The sequence below is a fragment of the Anolis carolinensis genome, chromosome 1 (assembly GCF_035594765.1).
Source record: "Anolis carolinensis isolate JA03-04 chromosome 1, rAnoCar3.1.pri, whole genome shotgun sequence".
NCBI lineage: Eukaryota > Metazoa > Chordata > Lepidosauria > Squamata > Dactyloidae > Anolis > Anolis carolinensis.
The window spans coordinates 242,554,629-242,572,186 of NC_085841.1; the positions used below are offsets into that span (position 1 = coordinate 242,554,629).

The window sequence follows — 17,558 nt, forward strand, 5'->3', positions numbered from 1 at the left end:
TCAAATAGTTAAAGTTTGATGAATCAGACACATCTGTTTTTCTCCCCCATTGAATTAATGGAAACATACAGATGAACTGAATGAAACTGTGTTGCATCCTCAGTGGCAGCTATCTGGTATCTTTGGTGATACTTTGGAAAGTTCCCCCTTCTTTCCGCTATGGAGAGCTGGCTTGCTGCAAGGCAGTAGTAATATTGTATTACCACTCTAAAATATTTTTCATTTCTAATCACAGAAATGGAAACACAAAGCTGCAACTACTTTTTAAATCATTCATATTCGAAGTATAGCACTTGTAACATTTATGCATATTATTTCTTTCACCAGTTTCATATCATAGTTGTCCATCATCAAATTGGTGTTTTGATTAATCTGAGAAGGCTGAGGTTCAAATTCTCACTCAACCATAAAAGTTTCAGAATGACCTTGAGCTGGTAACTATCTCACAACCTGATCTATGGCATGGGATTATAAAGGGACCAGAACCCTATATATGGTCCTAAACACCATAGAAGAAAAGTGTAGGAGCAATTCAGTGTTGACAAGTTGTATCCTTATTTTCAACTTAGTGACTTGCCCACAGCTGAGAGGATATATTTACACAACTTTCCAAGTCCTATAATACAAATCATTCACAGCAGTGGGACAATGTGTTCTTCTCCCATTCGGCCAGTCTCCAAGGGCACAGCGACACCTATTGTTCAGCCGTGTCTTTCTGGCAAGAAAGACGTGATAAGGAGGGAAAGAGTCACCCAGCCGGTTTCTTTGTGCCCCAAAGCCTTTTGCTTCTTCTTCATCTCTTGTAAAGGCTGACTGATCTACATGAATGTGTTTTGCATAGGAATGTTTGGAGAATTCAATCCTTGTAAATTCTGATATGAACTAATCTGATCTCCATCTCCCGAGACTAATTTGTGGATCTGAAGTTTCTGAAATGTTCTGATGCAATTCTTAGCTCAAACAGTATGTGAAAATATGTTTAAAATACCTGCAATGAGGGAAAATGTGTTTTTTAAAAGCCATGTTTAAATGCAAGTTTTTATGTGGATTTTGTAAATCAGACTACTCTTATCTACTAATTGGTGTACATATGCAAAAATGGCCAAGGGCCAGGAAAATGAGTAATTTTCTCATCCTTAATTGGTTCGTTCATCTTGGAGAATGGAATTCAGTTGGCTTTTTCACAGATGATATAGTTATTTAGTTTTTCTAGAGTTCTGTATTACTGCTGACACTGATCATGATGTTTTGTTTGCAGGGAAACAGAGGCCGAACAGGGGTTGTTATTGCTGCCTACATGCACTACAGCAACATTTCAGCCAGGTAAAAGGCCTTCGTTTTTGTGAGGGCAGAAATTATTATTATTATTATTATTATTATTATTATTATTATTATTATTATTATTAACAACAACAACAACAACAACTTTATTTTCTAAATTGAAATTCAAAGGTGGCATACAAATACAATATGGCTAAAACATGCAAAAATCAACATCAAAACAAACTATTCTCACATTGAACCCATTTAAAACATATTCTCAAAACAAATAAAGCAATTTTGAGAAAGTTCAATAAAATAGCATAATAAAAAGCTTCAGATCTAAAAGACTGCCAGAATAAAAAATATCTCAAAAACTTCAGTCCTAAAATAGTGTCAGAAGAAATAAATAAAAAATATTTGCCTGATGGTAGAAGAAGAACAGATAACCTTCTCTGGGGAATGCAGGGAATACAGATATGCACTTCTCCAGATGCTTTTGGCCTGCAGCTCACATCAGGTCTAGCCAACTTAGCCAGGGCACAGGGAAAAAGCAGTACAACAATAATTGGAGGACCACATATTTCCTCTAGTGGAAATCCATCTAGACATGATGTAGGAAGACATGCCACTTCTCATGGAGTACAGTGGATCCTCTGTATCCTCTGGGATTCGGATACCAACATCTATGGACCCGCCAGTATGCAGTGTTATATTAAAATGAAGTCTCTTACATATACAATGGCTAACAATTCAAATGAGTGCTGGAGAGGGCCTGGTGAAATGGCAGGAGGCTACAGTAGGTGATGCCTACACATCAGTGTAATGATCAGTGCGTAGCCCAATCAAGGTTTAGTTTTGGAAATTTTAATTTTGGAAAATTTTTGAGCAGTCAGTTTAATCCATGGATGCCAAACCCATGGATATGGATGGGGTGACTGTGTATCTTTACAAACACTTCTGTTGCTTTTGTAGTGCTGACCAAGCTCTGGACCGGTTTGCCATGAAGAGGTTTTATGAGGACAAAGTGATCCCAGTGGGGCAGCCATCGCAGAAAAGGTTAGTCTTGTTGATTGCAGCCTATGTGCTTTCCCTTGGAGCAGGAGTGCTGCTTGTGTTGTTTACAGAACATATGTGTAGAGAAATTTAAAGGATGTATTAGACCCATGTGGATTAAGAGCCCCTGTTAGCTCTATACTTTTTTATAATTAACTTAAATTGTCTGCTCTCTTTGTTGTTACTTCCAATATCGACAGCTGTTCATCCTCATACAGAAAATGGAAGCTAGAGGGAGCTTTGGGCAATTGAGCTGAGGAGGAAAGCATTCATAAGAAGGTGAAAAAATGGCTCTAGTTATAGAACCAGCGATTTTTCCTGTGGGGCAGTTTAACATTTCTGAATAACATGAGAATCTGGATTCTCAAAGCTCTGGATATCTCCCATGTTTCAAGGAGAATTTTATTCAGTTCTATTGTACAGGTAGTCCCCAAGTTACGAACAAAATAGGTTCTGTAGGTTTGTTCTTAACTTGATTTTTTATGTAAGCCGTAACAGATACATTATTTTAAGTGTAACTCCAGCCAAATATAATTTTTAAAGCTTTGGATAGCATAGAGAAGGGTTAACACCCCTGTGGTGTTTGTTCAGAAGATTTCACCTCACTTTCTGTCCTTGTGATATTTTGATTTTGAAAAATTTGGCTTGTTGTGGGAACAAGGATTGGTGAAAAAGCTTCCGTAGAGACACTTTCCCCCCATGATAGCACTTTCAGGAGTGAATTTTCCTTTCGAGGGGGAGATCTCTCTCATTTCCTGTTGTCTCACCCTCCCCCCTTCCTAAATATGAATAATTTGTAAGTCAAATGTTTACAACTCGGGGACTGCCTGTAAGTTTAAAAGTTTGTACAAGTCATCTGTGTAGTCTTTAAAGTGCTTCTAGGCAAATTCACTAGGGGGTGCTGGAGTCAAAAAGAGAAAATGCTTGTTTGCAATGGACGAAAAAGACCTTTTAGTCTCATAGCCCCTTGCAACATCTCAAAAAAAAAGGACACATGGTGATCAATTGAGTATGCAAGTATTGAATAACAGAAATGGCCGGGCTGTGGCGCAGGCTGTTGAGCAACTAGCTGCAGCCAGCTGCAACAAATCACTCTGACCAAGAGGTCATGAGTTCGAGGCCAGCTCGGAGCCCCGCGTTTGTCTTGTCTTTGTTCTACCGGTATGTTAAGGCATTGAATGTTTGCCTTATATGTGTAATGTGATCTGCCCTGAGTCCCCTTTGGGGTGAGAAGGGCGGAATATAAATACTGTAAATAAATAATAAATAAATAAATGCTTTTTTCATGATAAGTGCTGAGAATTTGTTTAAGCCCATGCATAATTTGTCCTGAAGTAGAAGAGCAATAGGCCAATTCCTGCCACATGTCTCTATAGTTCAACCTGTGGGTCCCCAAATGTTTTGGCCTTCAAGTCCCAGAAATCCTAACAGCTGGTAAACTGGCTGGGATTTCTGGGAGTTGTAGGCCAAAACCTCTGAGGACCCACAAGCTGAGAATCACTACTCTATAGCAAAGTCAGAACTGATTGGAGTATAATACAGTACATGTGTACTTGGAAATTAGTCACATTACGTTCAGTTGAGATTATCTAGGGCTTGTATATATGAGACAAATAATCCATAGTCATTGTGAATTGCAGTCTTCATGATGCACACAGTTTCCAGTAAGAATCACTTTTTCAAAACTTTAAAACAACTGCTCCACTTTAGGCAAAGTTGGGGAATACTACAGAGTTTGCTTGAAGCGCCAGAGTATCCTGGGGCTTCAGGGCTGTCTCGACAGCTGGATTAGGTCTGATCTGGATCGATCCAGTGTCCAGATAGACACTGCTGCTCTCACTATTTTCCTTCTTTTCATCAAGGCAGACAAAGGGGATTTGTCGTATGCCTGGTAGCCATTGCTACTCCTAGGCAGCCATGAAACTCTGTCTAAATGCCTGCACACTGGTTTCAGGAGATTCTAATTAACTATCTGACTGCTGCCTTGCTTTCAATCCCAGGTATGTCCATTACTTCAGTGGTCTGCTCTCTGGCACCATCAAAATGAACAACAAGCCTCTTTTCCTGCATCATGTCATCATGCACGGTATTCCCAACTTTGAGTCTAAAGGAGGTAAATGGCTTTTCATGCATTATACAAATACAGCTTCTGAATGAATGAAAGATACCCTGTCATTTGGTTCTTTGGAAATCCCACAACTTCTCTTTTTCTCTGTTGACTATGCTTTAGACTTGATTGATCTACAGATGCAACAGAATTCTGGCATGCTGAGGTGATACAGTGGTCTGTGCCATTTCAGACTGTGGTTTGGGGATTGTGTTTGTGAATGCTCTGCCACCAAATACACTTTGTAAATAGGAAAAAAAACTGCATAGCAAATGGTTTTAAAAATGTTTTTATTTGAAGTTATATTTTTCTATGTGCAGAGTTTTCTTTCATATAATATATCTGTGGAAAAATGTTCAGAAGTGGAACATAATGCATATAATTTGAAGTAGTGTAGCCTATTTTTCCAGCTCAGCATTTGGCCACCTCATCCTACTACCGAGACTGAGCCAGGCTCTCTACCACTTTTAGCCCCTGATTTTACTTTGGGCAGCTTAATGTGTATGTCTGTTCCCTGAGCAAAGATGTTTTCACCTGTTCAAAGGGAGTTAGGATAGTTCCAGCACTTGTTTTAAAAGTTTTCTCACTTTCAGAGGCTCTTTAATTCTGTTTTAGGTTGTTACATAACCATGCTGCTAAAGCCAGTGTTTACCCTCCATGCAAGTATCTTGAATTGTTAGTCCTATTCATTTGACTCAGGGTGCATCTACATTGTAGAATTAATGTATTTTAACTGCCATAACACAATGTTATGGAATCTGGAATTCTGGAGGCACCAGTGCTCTTTGGCAGAGAAGTCTAAAGGACTTGTAAAACTACAGCTCCTATTATTTCATATCATTGAGCCATAGCAGCTGAGTGGTGTAAAACTGCATTAATTCTACAGACACTTATGGCCCTTCCACACAGTCCTAGAATATGATAGCAGAAAATCCCACAATATCTGCTTTGAACTGGGTTATCTGAGTCCACACTCAGATAATGTAGGATTTTCTGCCCTGATATTCTGGGATATAGGGCTGCCTGGAAGGGCCCTCAGTCTGCTCAAGCTATTACAAAATCTGGTTCCAAACTCATGAGTCCTAATTAACAACATAATAATGTTTCAATAGAATCCCTGGCATAAATGTTGCACTTTTGATAATCTAAGAAGTAAACAGGCACATTCCTGTTTACTTCTGTTTCACCCACCCACCCATAACACAGAGGCATACTCTTAAATATACATGTGTACTTCTCTAATATGATTTTGTTATACCTATATATCTCATGTATTATTTACATATGTCACATTTCCTGTACTCAGGACCCTCAGCACACTTTTGGAACACAGAGCTGGACAAATAAATTAAATAGTGACTCTAAAGGCATCTCTGAATTCCTTTGGCATCAAAGAAGAGAAAGGTTCAGCTGCCTAACTGTGCCTTGATTTTTTTCCAAGGCATTTGTCACTGTCACAGACCTTGTCCTGTTGACTATTGGAAGGGCGCTGTCACTGAAAACCTCTCCTCCAGGCTAGGATGTTTGTCTTGACCTCTTACTGTTTGTGTTCCCTTCTCTGCAACTAAAATAGCTCACTGACTAATGAAAGTCTCTTTTTCTCTGTCTTTGATTTATGTCTTCTAGGCTGCCGGCCCTTCCTCAAGATATACCAAGCTATGCAACCAGTCTACACATCTGGCATCTAGTAAATGTCACATCTGAGTTGGCACTACTCTTTGACTTCTAGCATTCAAATTCCCCCTCTCTCCCTCTCCATTAATAGGGACAGGGCAGACATTAGTCCACATCACTCTGGGGTTTACATTTGGAATGTCTTCCAGCCATGTAAACCACCCTGGCTGGTCCAAGGCAGCTTGCATGGCTTGTAGGAAAACTATATCGAAGGAAATGTGGAAAAGAAGGAAAGATAGTCTTTTCTCTCTATTTTATTCACATCAGCAGGTTTTCAGACTCCATCTCACTAATTAATTCATTTTCTTGCTAAATTTTGTGCACATAAAGATGTGATTTATTAGCTTATCGACTTAACTTCTGTTAATAAGAGGGGAATGTCATCACCATCACCATCATCATAGGTAATCCCTTGTGGCTGAGTATAATTGTCTTCCACAAGTAGAGTCTTGGTGATGGCTCAATGACTGTAGAGACCTATTCTATATCCGAAAGCAAGGCACTGAATGAGATGCTGGACATGACAAACATTCGTGCAAATACACACAAAGAATGCTGCAGAAAAGATAGGTACTTTTTGGTACTGATATTCACAGTGAGAAATTCAGGGGATCTACAATTCGATCAAGTTATACCTTTGGAAAAGCCAATCAAGCAGAGTTGGGGCTAATGTGTGAATATAATACAAAATTAAGGTTATGGAATGGAAGAGGGGAGGGGGAGGAAAGGAGATAAGTTAACATTTGCTAACATCATCTGTATAGCTGGGCTCGGGCTGTGGCTCGGGCTGTGGCACAGGCTGGAGAGCAGCTGCAATGGATCACTGCAATGAATCACTCTGACCAGGAGGTCATGAGTTCGAGGCCCGCTCGGAGCCTATGTTTGTCTTGTCTTTGTTCTATGTTAAAAGGCATTGAATGTTTGCCTATATGTGTAATGTGATCCGTCCTGAGTCCCCTTCGGGGTGAGAAGGGCGGAATATAAATGCTGCAAATAAATAAATAAATAAATATAGTCAGGGTCTTAAACTGGAATGGAGAATAAGACACAGTCTTAAATAGATTGGTTTTATTATTAAGTGTTGCATATGCTTCATCCAATGTACAACATGGCACAGCAATTCCCCTCATTAAAAATACCTGTTGTTACACTAATTGGTCCCCAGTTATATTCAAAATATTTGATCAAAAACTTCTGCATATAGAAGCAGATGTGGACTATACAAACCATTTGTGATATACCCTGGGGCCAAATCTGAAAAAGTGACTTTCATAGACCACAGTCCTTGCAGTCTTCCAGTCAGATTGGGCAGTGTGATTCTGGAAGTTAAAGTTCAAAAAATAATTTTTGAGTTCTGATCAGGAATAGACTGTTTGAGGATTAGTTGAAACAAACAGTGTAGAGGCATTTCCACACGTTACCATTAACTTCACTTGTGCGGATCAGTGCAAGTCTAAGTAGGTTATCAGGATCAGATGGAGATAATAAAGCCGCTGTAACACAACATCAGAAAATAGCAATATCAAACTCCCACATTTGTTGGAGACTGTTTTTCAAATTACCTGTTTAATTCTACCATGCATGGGGCAAGCTTTTGTATGGACACACTTTAAATCGGGTATAGCCAAGCTATGGAGGTCAGTTTTCTAATCCCAGATCCTTCAAGGGGGGATTGCTCCACCTCCTCCAAGTAAAATTGGAAGTGATCAGAAAGTTACATCTAGTTTGGGGGTGATCTTAATTACTTCTGATTTGGGAGGAAAAAAAGCAATTTATTTGCTAAGATATAGAGTGTGTACATGTTCTTACATAGGATAATTGTACCCCCTGAATACAGATGCATTTTAGAGGAACAAGCAATCAAAACATTCTTTTTAGACTAATGAATATTTTGGAGGACCTAGAGCTGGAAAGATAGCATCAGGGAGCCATGCACATCCTGTGAGATAGATGATTTCCACCCCTGACTTAAAGAGAGAGCATCCCATCTGTCTCAGTACTCAGGGTCTATTCTCAGTGCTTAGCTTCTTTCTTCTTCTTTTCAGCAATGTGCAGGGAGATAGCCAGACCAGCATCTGTATCACCATAGAGCCTGGACTGCTCTTAAAGGGAGATATATTGGTAAGAATCAAATATGCATTATTTGTTTCTATTTTCTACCAACGTAAACCTTTGCTACACTAAGCGCTTCTTGCCAATCGAGCCTATTTTGAAGATAGGAGAAGGACACTAGGAAACATGTCAATTCCAGTCCATTTCCTCCAGGCAAATTTCAGCATCATTTTGAGGAAGAATCCAGAAGAGATGAGAGCCTGGAATGATGGGAGAGTGGATGTGTTCAAGTATAGTTTTATAACTCCAGTTCCATTGTGGGGAGAAAGATAGAATACAAATGTGAAACTGATATAAAGCTGATGGCAGTTTTCTCTTACTATCTACTCATCTTTTCCTCCTTCCTGGCAGCTGAAATGCTATCACAAAGAGTTCCGCAGCCCAACACGGGATGTTATCTTCCGGGTGCAGTTCCACACATGTGCCATTCATGATCTGGCCGTTGTCTTTAATAAGGAAGACCTGGATGATGCCTTTAAAGGTAAACATTTCATCCCAGCTGTATAAGGAGAATAAAAAGAGATCTGCTTGGTTATCAGGATTAAAGTGTATACTGTTTGGTCAGGGTGTTTTTATGGTGTCATTGCTTTTTCAAGTGGCTCACATGGAATGATAGAAGAGGGTATAAATAAATAGGCCTGTCTTTATTTTGTTAAATAGAATGTACTTGGATATCAGGACCCTTACAATAGTCTGGGTTGATGGCTTGCTGAAGGGATGAAAGGTTCAGTTCCAAATCTTAATTTCAAACATATATCATTTCTGAAATGCAATGTGGTCATTAAGGGCACCAGGACACAGGGTAATGTAGGCACCTCATATAAAATGCTGTATTGGGAGTGCATAGATATGAGGCAAGAAGATAAGAGTAATGTGTTCTGTGTCCTGACCCCCATAGGCTTCCTATTATCTTCTGATGCAGTGGAAGATGCTATTCTTTCATGATTACTAAAGTATGATTCATCCATCAGTATGGTTGTCTGTTGTTTGAGAGACCATCATCTTTTCCCCAATGAAAAATCCCTAGCACCAGTCATGATTTTATTTATTTATTTATTTATGTTTCACATTTCTCATGATATATGGACTCAAAGTGACGAGGAGGGAATGATTGCCCCTCACCCCTTGCTTTTATTTATTCCCAGGGAAATTGAGGAAAGGAGAGGAAATACATTGCATATATAGCCAGAGAATGGACCAGAATAAAGCATACACTTGGGTTTATCTGGTCTCCATGTTGAATAACTTGGCAGAAGTCTGTTGGCTGAATTTTTTCCACCCCTTTCCAGAAACTTTGAAGACTGCATGGGCTTCTGAGAATGGGAAAGGGTAGTCATTGCCAAATAAAATGGCACTCAAGTGTTCTTGCCAGCTGTCATGAGCTGCAAACGCCTTTCCTAGTGAGTCATGTATGCTGTTCCTGAACTAAACTGCCATTGCTCATTTTTATATCTCCTGAAGTGATCTAAGAATTTGTCTGGAAGTGTATAAAAAGAGTCTGGGAGGTGTTTTTCTTCTCTTCTGACTTTGCAAAGAAATTGAAATATCAGACATTAGAATGGGCTCCTGTCCTTGGTGTAATTGCCCTGCCAGTGGTAAGCAGAGATCAATATTTGTGCAGGCCATGTGAGTAACCAAATATGGCCATTAGCCATTCTAGAATTAATTACCTTTTAAGAATGTAGAGAACTGGCACAGCATATTAAAGCCATAGCTATGCATCCATCTGTATTGATACTGTCTCAGAATTGTTTGATTTTCTTTTGAGCTATACACTTTTTAGAGTTCTCATGGATGTTTCAAAATCTGTTAAAAATATAACAACACAACAGTAATATAATAAAACAATGACTAAAGTTAGCCAAACACCACCAAGATGAAACCCCAGTGTGAGAATAAAATATTTCAAAAGTAAGGGCAGTTTCAGGTTAAAAGTGCAAAGTTGTAGAAGGTCAGAAATAGTTCTTCAGCTATCTGAGTTATTGAAAAGACAGCAAGTCAGCCCCTCTGGGAAGGGCATTTCTCAGATGGAGGCCACAACTGAAAAAGCCCTATTAAAAATTGGAATTGGAATTATTTTGAGTGAGACTCCAGGAACCTTTTTTAAGGAAATTGAAGACCTGACTCTTGGACTGCTAAACTTACATTCCCTAATGTTTTGTTGTCTAAATATTTTAACCTAAAACTTCCATCAGCCCCACCCAGCGTCATCGGTGATAAGGGATTGTGGAAGCTCTAATCCAAAATAGTAAGAGGACCAAAAGTTTCCCATACGTGCTGTAACAGATACCTAGGACTACAGCCCTTTCTGCAAACTGGGCATTATGGTTTCACTTTCTAGGTTTTCACTGAACATATGCATACTGATATACCTAAACCCGCTTCCTCCTCCTCTTTCTCCATGACAGATGAGCGATTTCCAGAGTACGGGAAGGTGGAGTTTGTTTTCTCTTACGGTCCTGAGAAGATTCAAGGTATTACACGTTTCTAGTCACCAAACACTGACATAAATCACTTGCATTCCATGTCCCATGTTTGATCCTTTTCATTTCTAAGCATTTCAGATTCCTGTGTGATCCTCTTGCTGATTTCTGAAGAACCATTTTTGTATATTGTAGAAATCAAATTTTCCAGGTCTAGCTTGGGCTCTGATCTGAGAAGCAGCTGTAATGTTGAAATCTTTTTTTTTTTTTTTGAAGGGAGGTGCGGAAGGACAGTAATATTCTGGTCTTCTGAGTATCTTGATTCTGTTCTGGATCTCCTTGTGCATTATCCAACACTGGATGTCTACTGACTGAACAGCAAATCAGTTGTAGTCGGGAGGGGATACAATCTTATATTCCCCCTTTACTCCACTCCTTGCATTGTAGGATGCTTGTTCCCAAGGGCTGGAAAAGCATCAAGAGCCAGTTGCCAGGAAGTCCTGCAGGCTGGAGAATGGAGAAACCAGTATAATGCTGGAGTTAGGCTCTTGTGCCAAACTCCAGCATTAAAAAATAAAGTTGTTGTTGTTGTTGTTGTTATCATCATCATCATCATCATCATCATCATCTGCCCTTAATTCACGTTCCTTTTATGTTTTAATTTGTGTTTTCCTTTCATATGTTACTGATTTATTTCATGTCTGATCCCATCCTTCATGAAATTGGTTAGCCATGTCACTGAAATCATGCTATCCTTGCTCCATAGGCATGGAACATCTTGAGAATGGTCCCAGTGTCTCAGTGGACTACAACACCTCAGATCCACTTATCCGCAGGGACTCCTATGAAAGCTTTAACCTGCATCGAGAAGACAGCATGGAGGGTAAGTGGCTCAGCATTCTCTTGCACTCAACCCAGCTTTTCAGATACAAGGATGGTTGTGCCCCACCTGACTGTATAACATTTCCCTAAAAGCAGGTCACTTACAAGAGGCAATCTTGGTTTTTGGATTACAGTGAGACAAATATTAGTAGCCTCCATACTTTTTACAAATACAAATATTATATAACACTGATAGAGTATATGACAATCTGTAGTCCGGCTTCTTTGGTATAATTCTGGCAGAGCCATATTATGTATGATTTTTACAGAAAATACATTGGGTATGTAAGGCCTCTAGATATTTTTGGATTCTAACTCTTATCAGATTAGGAATACAGTTTCTTGCTAATTTCATTCTCAAAGAAATCAATCAATAGTTTTGGCTGTTTTCTTCCCTCTTCGAGTTTGGAACTTATTCTGCAAATTAATGCACAGTTTTGTGCAGAAAACAGAATATTATGTGCAGAAAAATGCTTTCTCTGCAGAAATTTGTTTCAGAACATTGCTGTAGTTGGGGCATTTTGTGCAAAATACATGTTTGATGTTTTTGCACAGAAATAATTTTTTTGAGCAAAAGACAGAAGTTAATACAGAAAAAAATGTATGTGTAAAATACTTTTATATGTTGAAAATGCTATTTCCTATGCAAAGATCTTTGCATGAACATTATATGGAATATATTTTGAATTGTAGAGTTCAGGATTGTTCTAGAGGGGGTTTTATGGTTCTTGAGAAACACATTTTTGACCATTTTTCAAAAATTGACAAATATATTGCCATTTCAATTCTAGCCCATACTGCTATTAATAGTTAAACGGGAAACTCAGAAACATTGAATACATTTTGAGATGTCAGAAGCTCTTCAACAAAGGAAGGTTCTGATGAAGTATCCAAGTCATATATACTATGGTGGAGCAGATAAATAGAGAAAAGAGCCACTCATTGTGAGCCTCTTATACTCCGAACATTGATCATATTTGTGATGTAGTAGTTTGAGTATTAGACTGTAAACTCTAAGACCAGGTTGAATCACCACTTAACAATGGAAATCCACTGGGTGCCCTTGGCAAGTCACGCTCTCTCAGTCTCAAAAGCATTAATTATAAAGGTCTAAAATGTGCTTTTTAATATTGTAATTGATATTTTAATAAGGTAAAAGTGAGTTTGTTGTACAAGGGAGCAATTTCAAATGCAAATAGCCACAGCAGACCCTTTTTGTAGTTCAAAAGACAACCCATATAGCTGCATTTTCTTTGAATCAAGAAAAGTGCATTCAGTTTGGGATAATTTGCTTGTTCCTTCCTCTTTCAAAGAATTGGATTGGCTATTATGCTAAAAGGTTGCTTCCTTTCGCTAGGGCCAATATCCACTGAGGTCAGTAAAGAATACTTGGCTGTACTATTTTATTTCCCTTAGCTTCCCAGTTGCTAAGTCATGGTCCCTCCTGGCCCAGCCCACATACATAGCAGAGACTCGGTCACGGGTGGCCTGATTGCCTCAAAGTCTCAAAGTGCATGGACAGGAATGAGGAGAGGTGGGAACAGATGAATTTTCTGGATAGCCTGAAGGTCACAGGCTGCAAATGAGCCATGTGTGAGAAACAGATGGCATGAGTCAAATGTTTTGCAAAGTGACAGAGTAATGTGTATGATACAACATCAAGGAAAGCCAAGATGTTCTGTTAAGTCTCTCACCCAAAATCCTGGAGTGAGTGATGAGTTTCAAAAACGCAAAATGCTTTGGCTTCCTATGAAATGTGTGTGTTAGAAGGGACAGGGAAAGTGAGAGAACAAGCATTCCAGTTAATGAGCTGGCTGGAATGGTATTGCTGCTCTCCTTTTTTTGCTTCATGCTTCACAGACAGGGACTGAATAAAGCTGGCATGGTCTAACATACGGATTTCTGCCAGAGAATGGGCACATAGGCTTGTGAAGGGTGTCTTGTAGCTCAGCATGAGCTCACCACTGCTGTGACCAGAACAGGCTGTTATCATGACTAGTTTCTCAGATGGCAACACCTCTCTGTTTACATTTGGCTGGGATTGCTCTGCCATGATGGTTTGCTAACTTTTAGAAATGGTGTTAATTTATGTTGGGCCTAACTATGTCAGGAACAAAGATATTGGTTAGATGGACTGTTTGAAGAAAGAAGGAAAGTGACATTGGCCTATAACTAACTGCATGTGTCGACAACAGTGAACATATTGAACCAGAGGGGTTTACATGAGTTATGTTGATTTCCCCAACCAGCAGTTCCTTTGTTGGGAGTAATTTAGTTGGGATTAGCCATTACATTTATGACAGGGGGGAGCATCATTCAACCCTCCAGATGTTGTTGGACTACAGCTTCCAGAATTCACTGGCTATGCTGGCTAGGGCAATTGGAATGTACAGTCCAGCAATGTCTAGAGCACTGCCCAGTTTCCAACTCTCATTTAGACCATGGTTTAACCTTCTCTTTTACTTACGTCCTTTAATGTGGTGACAGTGAAAAGAATTCCACTTTGATACTTCCCTCAAAAAATAAACAAAATAGCCATTGCAGATATTCAAGATAATTATCACTCCAGTTGAACTAAAAACTGTTTGGAAACCAATTTCTTTGTGCTTGGACTTTGTGGCCTATTTGATCAGCTCAAGACATACCCTTTGTGCTTGAAGTTAGAAATGTGTGTATTTTTGAAGCATCTACATTTTATGGATGACCATGATGGATGATGCCTTATGAGAAAATGGTAGGGTAGTGTGGTAGAGATTTTCTCCTATGAGGTTGGGTGGATAAATATCATTTTTAGTATGATTTCCAATGAAGGCTGCAAGATAACACAAAATAAATTGATTTGGCAATTTGGTTGTTGTATTGGGACTCGGGAATTGGAATTTGAACTCAGCCATGGAAGCTCACTGATGACCTTATGCAAGCCACACTCACAGCCTCAGAGGAAGGCAAAGGCAACCTGCTTCTGATTAACTCTTGCAAAGAAAACCTCTTGATATGCTCGCCTTAGGATCAGAAACGACTTGAAGGCACATTACAACAACAACAACAACATTGCTACATTTTATTTTTCAATTCAGCTGGTAATTTTTACCCATTACACATGAAATGGCTGTTTGGGGGTGTCTTTGGGTGAGTTGGAACTTGTTATTTTTTAGTATCTGAGAAGCAATGCATGCACAATGCCCTGTCTCCAGTAAATGGAATGCTCAATAGAAATGTCCAGGTGCAGAAAAGCAACAAGGCCTGTTTTATGCATCTGTGCTGAATAGGTCCCCTAATATCACCTTGGAATGTACTGGAACTTGACTGCCCATCTTCCATGTGTAGAACTCATTCCATTTCCTTGTAAGGTCAGCAGAGGTTCCCTTTTCCAGAGCCATTAACTTCCAAAGCACTTGATCCCATATGTAAGAAGACATTAATGATAATGGATGGGTTGTGAAAATCTCAGAGGGATCCATGCTTAAGCTTTGGTATTTATGGCTTCTCCTTGCCTGTCAAGCTGTCCTGTAGTTTCAGAAGACAAAAGGCATATGGAAAAAAGAGCTGGGATTGCATTTGTTAATATAGGGCTTTTCATTCCTGGCCAAAGTCCCTGCGTGACAGCTACATGGAAAATACTCAGGTGAATTAGGTCAGAAATCTGCTTGAGAGTACTTTGATAATTTTCCAGTTTGTGTTTGTGTGTAGACGTAAAACTCTTCCCTCCTCCCCATCCCTACCTTCACTTCCTCACATTCACAGTTTTAGAAAACCTCTGCATCATTTTTCAGAGTAATGGGCATGACAGAGAATTAGGATCATAGAGACCTCATGGACCATCCAGTCCAACCCACTGCAAAGAAGCAGAAAAATCACATTGAGAGCACCCCCAACAGATTGCCATCCAGCTTTTGCTTAAAAGCCTCCAAAGAAGGAGCCTCCACTACACTTTGGGGCAGAGAGTTCCAATGCTGAACAGCTCTCACTGTGAGGAAGTTCTTCCTAATGTTCAGGTGGAATCTTCTTTCCTGTAGTTTGAAGCCATTGCCCGCGTCCTAGTTTTCAGGGCAGCAGAGAAAAAACTTGCTCCTCCTCCCTATGACTTCCCCTCACATATTTATACCTGGCCATTATGTCTTCTCTCAGCCTTCTTTTCTACAGGCTAAACATGCCCAGTTCTTTAAGCCACTCCTTAAAGGACTTGTTCTCCAGACCCCTGATCATTTTAGTAATCCTCCCCTGGACACATTCCAGCTTGTCAATATCTCCCCTAAAATGCGATGTCTAGAATTGGACACAGTGTGATTCCAGGTGTGGTCTGACCAAGGCAGAATAGAGGGGTAGCATGACTTCCCTGAATATAGATACAGTAGAGTCTCACTTATCCAAGCCTCGCTTATCCAAGTTTCTGGATTATCCAAGCCATTTTTTAGTCGATGTTTTCAATATATTGTGATATTTTGGTGCTAAATTTGTAAATACAGTAATTACAACATAACATTACTGTGTATTGAACTACTTTTTCTGACAAATTTGTTGTAAAACATGATGTTTAGGTGCTTAATTTGTAAAATCATAACCTAATTTGATGTTTAATAGGCTTTTCCTTAATCCCTCCTTATTATCCAAGATATTCGCTTATCCAAGCTTCTGCCGGCCCGTTTAGCTTGGATAAGCGAGACTCTACTGTACTATACTCCTATTTATGAAGGCCAAAATCACATTGGCCTTTTTTTGCCGCTGCATGACATTGTTGGCTCATGTTTAACTTGTTATCCACGAGGACTCCAAGATCTTTTTATTTAATGAATTCTTCATTAAATTAAAAATAAATAAATAAATAAATAACTTGACTTCTTCAGCAAGACTATTGCAATTGCCTTCAATTCACTAAAGGCATACTGGAAGGGTTTGGAAAAGTTCCTTTTTGGGATGCAAATTCCAGAATCCTGTATTCAGCCCCCAAAAAGGTAATTTCTCCAAGTACTACTTCATACCCAGCCTGCACCAGCAAATGCATTTGGCTATTCTCTTGGCAGTAAGCCAAGCGCCCACATTCTCCCTGGAGGGAGTCTGGGTACCATAGTCCAAAAGTAACTGTTCCAAGTCCCACAAAGTAGTGATGTTGGTGCAGCTATCTTCACAGATGCAGACTGTAGTGTTGTACAACTCTGGTGGGGGAGTGGGCTCTGTGAGATAGTTAGCTGTACTTTAAAGTAGAAGTACATTTGATTGCACCTAAATCAAGGAGGAACTTTAATCTCCTCACAACATTTGGTTGCATGTCAGAAGACAAATGATAGGAGCATTAATTTCTGCCCAGGGGTGGAAGCGTGTCTCTAACACAGGAATGTATCTTCTTGAAATTTAATCCAAGATAATCTCCTGAGTAATTTTTGGCAATATCTAACACAGGAGCAAGAAAGCTTTTGGCCAGGTTACAAAGGACAAAGTATTAATATTTAAATGCATACTCTTTAAATAACAACCCAAGATGATAGAGGTAAATTCCCTAAGCAGATTCCTTTTCCGGATGTTATTGGAAATTCATGTATTTTAGACTTCACTGAATTGACTACTCCCACCTCCTCCCAGTCTGGGATTTTTGCCCCTTCCTCCCAGTCTTTCTCTTTGGTGGAATTGAAGCTAGAAAGTAGGGAATTGCAGAAAGATGTTCAGACACCACAAGTCAACACAGAGAACAGAAACTGTGAATATTCCTTGCTATTTCCTATATATTATATAATGTCTAAGGTATTCTGAGAAAGGCAGAAGGCACAAGAGAATGTAGACAGATGTTTTTGCTGTTCTTGTTAGCCGTAATAGCTCAAGCTCAGTTGGGAGGGGCCTTGGTTTCCACTGAATGTGTATATGACTTTATGTAATTGCTACAAATTTGAAGTAGGAACAAGACCTGGCCAAACCATTGCATTTTGTCTTCTCTGGCAGAAGCTGTCTTGGAAAGAGGAAACATGGTCACAACAAGACAGAGGATTTAATCCTAGGCAAATGTTACTTATTTACAGCTTTTCTTTCCTTATTAGGTTAGGGAACTATGTGCA

General features: G+C 39.5%; 1 protein-coding gene across 14 annotated transcripts in view; it reads left to right on the plus strand.

Moving 5' to 3' along the window:
* tns1 (tensin 1) overlaps positions 1-17,558 on the plus strand; it is a 432,533-nt gene that overhangs the window by 316,669 nt on the left and 98,306 nt on the right. For all 14 annotated transcript variants that reach the window (XM_008110407.3, XM_008110418.3, XM_008110425.3 and 11 more), the window contains 8 exons: positions 1,259-1,323; positions 2,236-2,319; positions 4,317-4,429; positions 6,050-6,110; positions 8,143-8,218; positions 8,561-8,690; positions 10,618-10,683; positions 11,399-11,515. In XM_008110407.3, coding sequence (XP_008108614.2) covers positions 1,259-1,323; positions 2,236-2,319; positions 4,317-4,429; positions 6,050-6,110; positions 8,143-8,218; positions 8,561-8,690; positions 10,618-10,683; positions 11,399-11,515 — 712 coding nt within the window. The remainder of the gene's footprint in view (positions 1-1,258; positions 1,324-2,235; positions 2,320-4,316; positions 4,430-6,049; positions 6,111-8,142; positions 8,219-8,560; positions 8,691-10,617; positions 10,684-11,398; positions 11,516-17,558) is intronic.